Below are 6,000 nucleotides of genomic sequence, written 5' to 3'. Positions count from 1 at the left end.
TTGTGTGAACTATATGACTCCGTTTTCTTTCAAACTGTGTTTTGTAAAGATTCATCACTTGCAGCCACATGAGTGATGATACTATGGAAATGTGTACTATAGAAATTTTTACTGTTTACAGTTAACCCAGACTAGCTGCTAACCAAGTTTAGCTGAAATATAGAAACAGCTGATCGCACAAGCGATTATAGTCATTATGTGTTTTGGCACTAATAAATTTGAATTAATTTCAAATGTAAATCAATGTTGGTGTCTCAGTCACTGAAACATCACTCAACAAATTCAACCAATTGCAGAGGAGACTTTGAAATTTCAGTTTTACAGAGGAACAGCAGCAGTACAACCGGTCAGCAACCTCACAAACCTAAACCTGATGAGACCTTTGCACTATTTCATTTATCTACATACAGAAAAGAGGAACTAATCACCCAAATACTATCACTGAACAAGAAATAATTTATAGCTTCATGGAATAAATATTGTCACTTTATGGTGCTTTTCTGCGCAGCTCCATTTCTATCTTTCCGACTTGTTTTCCTTAGCACAGGTGCATATGGGTATTTTTAACTCTTTAAAGATGTCCTACATATTATAAATTAAATTAAATTAGAGAGAGGGAGAGAGAGAGAGAGAGAGAGAGAGAGAGAGAGAGAGAGAGAGAGAGAGAGAGAGACAGAGACAGAGACAGAGAGAGATACCTTCAGACTACAGGATGAGAATATGCACCTGGTTTCCACCATGTCTTCATACTTTCCAACACAACAAAAATTCCCCATTTTCAAACCCAGGAAAGTACTCATTAGAATTGTCACAAGGCTCATAAGGGTGCTTCATGTTGTCTATAGTGTTCGACATTAAAATTAATGTAGCTTATTTCATTTTCAAAATCAAATGTTATTATCAGTGTTTCATGTTATTCTCAATGCTTCATTGTACATGGAATATGCTGATACTACCCATTCATTCACACAAATGTAATTTCAATGTAATAACAGCATGCAGTTTCTTTTCACCCATGACAACCTTTTCTGTTAAGTGGAACATGAAACTTCTTTTGGTCACTTTGACACATTCCTTTCTAATTCTTTCACTACACTGTTCAACACATGCATGAGCAAAGGATTTTTTCATATTCCATTAAGATTATACTTCTGTATTTATCTATCTGTTGAAAGATTACTACAAATTTCCACAGTAAGTGAGTGACAGAGTAAAGCTCTCGCCAAGTGCTTAATGAAATACAGCTCATCACTTAAGTTTTACAATTACAGAAAATGTCCTAATCATGACTGCAACCATAGTTACTTTAGGCCATTGTACTGCAACACTGGAAACAGTTTTATTAACTTGTACAAAGTGAACAGAATGTTTAATGACATCTGTTTATGTAATCTAATATATCATTTACATAATATTGATAAGGAAATAACATTTTCTCTACATGGTGGGGATTTTAAGTTACACAATATTTTAGGTTGTTTCTGAAAACATTCTGTTAATTCCAGAACACTCCAGTTTTTTTGTAAATTATATTTATCTGACATACTGACATCAAAGTTCATGATATGGCGCACACACACACTCACATGCATACAATAACACAAAATGTTACATGGATACACCAAACATTTACTTTTTTAAGCTGATTTTAGATTGGTTATATATTAGTAACATACAGTGTGATCAGTCACTCTGCAATTACTTTATTCTGCAATTGGATTACCAAGTGAGGTAAAATGCTGATTGGGAAATTGCCTTTGCCATAACGCTGGCAACCAATTTCATTAACTACCTTGGATGCGATATGCCAAGAACCAACGTAGATGTTTCAATACAACTATTTTAATTTTACTGGCTATGCTACAAATTCGACCATATAGTCATGTGTCTGTAGTGTTCTAACACTTTATAAATTGAGGAGTAACGCTCTTAGAAAAAAATTAACATACTGATAAAACAAATTCAGGTATCACGCAATCAAACATACCAAGAAATAAATTTACAAAAGTTCTCAGTATGAGACAGTGCGTGTTGTTACACATAAAAAATTTTAACACGGTAATGTAAAAAACTATACATCAAGCAAATGTACAACTTGGGATACTACAGAAATTTAACAACTTCTGTCTTGTTGACACAGTGGCTCATTGTACTGCCTCGTTACTGATGTCTTCCCAGAAGTGTTCAATTAGGTTATCATTATCGTGGCACTGGTGGCAATAAACCCATGGTTCCTGATACAGCCGAGTTTGGCCCAAGTAATACCTGAAAACAGATTAAACACAAGTACTTAATAACAAATACAATGCGTTCCTCAGTTTTTAAAGATGTGAGGTACATTTCACTGAAGAGCAGAATAGTTACAATCAGAACTCTAATTCCATTGTAGGACAAATAACTAGAGCAGTACGGAGGAACAAGTGGGAGAAATACTCAAATGTCCACTAGATAATAAAAATTTGACTACTTTTAAACACTACTATACTGATGGTACTTTGACTAATTTTAATCAGTGGGTATTGTACACAACTTACTAAAAAGTAGTTACAGGAAAACTAGTTAATGTAATTTTTTAGTCCCCACTGGTCATTATTTAGTTTTACTGTTGGAAAATGCACAATATCCCTCTCAATGGAAGTCAACCACTGTCTTTTATATATTACTCTCCTAAACCAGTTTCTGAACAGTTTAAATCAAGCACAAAAACAGTGCATTTGGTTCTATCATTTAGTTACATTGTTTGAAGACATGCCTTAAATTTTCAGGTATGGTGTGATAAGACACTTGCAAGATGGCCATAGTTTATGTATAATCAAACAATGGAAAATCCAGGATGGAATAGTGACAATATTATAAAGAAGATAGATTGCTACTCGCCATATAGCAGAGATGTCCAAGTTGCAGATAGGCACAACAAAAATACTGTCCAACAAGTAAGTTTTTGGCCAAAAGGGCCTTCATCGTAATCAGACATAACACACACGCGCATAGGCACACGCACGCACGCACGCACCCTCTAGATGACGAGACTGATCTGGCTTCAGCAGCCAGAGACTGATCTGTGGTTGTGTGTGCTAGTGTGTATGCACGCGTTTTGTCCAATTCCAATGAAGGCCTTTTTGGCTGAAAGCTTACTTGTTTGATATTATTGTGCATATCTGCAACTCAACCTCTCTGCTATAAGGTGAGTAGCAATCTTTTTTTTTTCATAATACAGTTTAAGTATCAGACACTTCTAGTAAATAAGTCTATATATGACCGTAACATATTTATCACTGTCAAGATACTTCTTAATACGAAAAATATACAAAGGAAATTCACTGAATATTCCTATCTGTCGCTTTTTATGACCTTCCCAGATTTCTAAATGTAATGAAGCTGACAAAATATGAAAAACATGATGCACCCGTCACAAAATAAATAAAAACAGCTTCCAGCCTCTAATATCCATAAGAAGCAATGGGAATATGTGATAATATAAAATAGGATGTAACAGGAATAGGAACATATGAAACTCTGGAATGGAATGCTACGTAACTTACAGTTCTGTTCCAAGAGAAAACCAGCTGTGAAAGGATAAAGACAGCACTCTAGTGCCATGCATACTCTTTCGGGTAATTATGTATCTTAACTACTGCAATGAAAACATCTCACTTCATAATCAATTTTTATCTCTGGGGGTATATATTTCTGCACAATGTAAACTAAAGGGAGAATTAGTAGTAACATATATTTCCTTTGTGGTAGTTTTGTTGTCCTTACAGCTTTCTCAAACAATGCTGATGCCCAACAGTAAATTGGTAAGGAAAGTTCCATTTATTACAGAAAAAATGGAATGCAATGATTATGCTAAGAAAACATGAGAAACTAACTACATTTATGAAGGGGAAAAGCAATGTATAATCCTTTTCACCATTCAATTCCTAATTCATAAATAGCATGCAGATGAAGAAAATCATTATACAATTATCAGAGTTGCAGCCACAGGTACAAGGTGCAAGATTAGATAATCTCTTCTCAGACACTACACCAAATCCATGTCGCATTGATGCACAAAATGGAAACAACAGCTAGGTTGTAGCCCCAGAAGTACACCATTAATATTGCAATGTTTTTCAAATAATTTGGAGGCATAAGTATGACTGACTTGTCATGAAGAGGTACGGTAATAAATTACTTGCACAAAACGTGGTTTTCAGATTCCAGAACTGTATTTCTGAACTCCCTTGTAACAAAACTAGAACAATTAGAGGATGCCTCGGTGCCTAGTTATTCTATTTACCAATTCTGATGAAGAGGCAAAGTGGAAAAAAAATTTGAAAAATTGTATGTTCCTTCTAACAGAATGGAGCATGCATTTGCATGAGGCAAGAAAATCATAATTCCATTAGGAAACAAAAATTTTGTACAAGCTTACACCAATGTCAAAATGACATTTTTTACACCAATATTGATACGAATATTTACCATTTAATCAATGTTTAACAAATTGTTAACACACACGATGAACATGAGCTGTGTCTGTAGTGAGACAAAAATATGAGAGATAGACTAAGCAGATTCTCTGTTGGATCTCTCTTGAGAAAAGGTAAAGAGTATGACCAAACAGAAGATGGAATGACGACAAAAACAACAAGACAAACTTTATGTGAAAACAGAAGATCATAACATGCTCCTTGACTTGTGTACCACATGGCATTAGATACAGCTCCGCACTGCTGCCTACTGAACAAAATGCAAGCATACAAAATATCAGACTCTCTGTAATTTTACTGAAAGGTTCCTAGCAAACAGAACAGCATGTCATTCTTAAAGGACAGGTATCTTAAGGTATGAAAGCAGCTTTGGGCGTACCCCAAGGAAGTGTTGCAGGACTATTACTTTTCACAATATACATAAATAACATAGTAGATAGTGTTCGAAGTTCTGGGGATTTACGCAGATAATCCTATTGTACACTTAACATAAAGCACATAAATATGCATAAAAATCCTTTACTGTACGATTAATTTAACACCTGGGAGTATGTGTATCTAGTGATTTGAAGTGGAATGGCCACATAAAACCAACCACAGGTGAGGCAGATACCAGAGATTCATTAGACAAATCTGTATGAAGTGCAGTACACCCACAATGAAGGTAGCTTAGAAACCTTTGTTTGACAATGCTTCAATACTGCTCATCAATCTGAACAGACGGGATTGATAAAGGAAACAGAATATCCACAAAAGACCAGCAAGCTTCATTACAGGTTCATTTAGTAATCAAATATGTTTCGCAGAGATGGTCAACCAACTCCAGAAGCAGACACTGCAAGAGAGACGCTGGGCCAAATGGTATGGTTTACAGCAACAATTCTTTGAGTAAACTCTTCCGGGCTAAGTTGCCGTGGTCGATCTGTAGAACTTCTTCTCCCTGACGTTTCGTTCTCAACTACGGAGAACATCTTCCGAGGTGAGTCGACGACTGGCTGCTAGGAGCTGGGGCCACCGCTTATATAGAGATCGTAGGGGGCGCCACCACACGTCACGTGGCATCGATGTGCAGCTATCTCTGGCTATCGTCTGTTCTCTCGATTGCAGGCAATCGATTGTCACGTGATTGATGCAACGTCGACCGCCATATCTTATCCAATTTTAATCCTTCTTCTTTACGATTAAAATTGTATTGATGTTTGTGGATTTCAATTGCCTCTCTATACATACGTGTATAATAGTGCGACGTCCTCGCTAGCACGCTTGTTTCACCAAATTTTATTTCGTGATCTCCATCCTTAAAAACATGTTCCGCTACTGCCGATTTGTCGATATGTCCCAAGCGACAGTTTCTTTTGTGCTCCGTCAACCGTGTATTGATGCTTCTTTTTGTAGTTCCTATGTAAACCCTGCCACAACTACACGGAATTTTATATAGCCCTGGGGTGGCTAGGGGGTGACGAGCATCTTTTGTTGATCTTAGGTATTCACTAATTTTCTTAGTAGGTCTAAAAATGGTCTCTAC

At 36.2% G+C, this 6,000-nt stretch overlaps 1 protein-coding gene across 2 annotated transcripts in view; it reads right to left on the bottom strand.

The window, feature by feature from the left end:
- Nucleotides 1-870: 870 nt before the first annotated feature.
- The window catches only part of LOC126164518 (mitochondrial import receptor subunit TOM22 homolog), a 68,893-nt gene continuing 63,763 nt past the window's right edge, over nucleotides 871-6,000 (bottom strand). For both annotated transcript variants that reach the window (XM_049920247.1, XM_049920246.1), the window contains one exon: nucleotides 871-2,265. In XM_049920247.1, coding sequence (XP_049776204.1) covers nucleotides 2,200-2,265 — 66 coding nt within the window. In that variant the 3' untranslated portion in view covers nucleotides 871-2,199. The remainder of the gene's footprint in view (nucleotides 2,266-6,000) is intronic.

The sequence above is a fragment of the Schistocerca cancellata genome, chromosome 1 (genome assembly GCF_023864275.1).
Source record: "Schistocerca cancellata isolate TAMUIC-IGC-003103 chromosome 1, iqSchCanc2.1, whole genome shotgun sequence".
NCBI lineage: Eukaryota > Metazoa > Arthropoda > Insecta > Orthoptera > Acrididae > Schistocerca > Schistocerca cancellata.
Note: the sequence above shows the minus strand (reverse complement) of the source record. Positions and strands in the feature narration are given on the sequence as shown.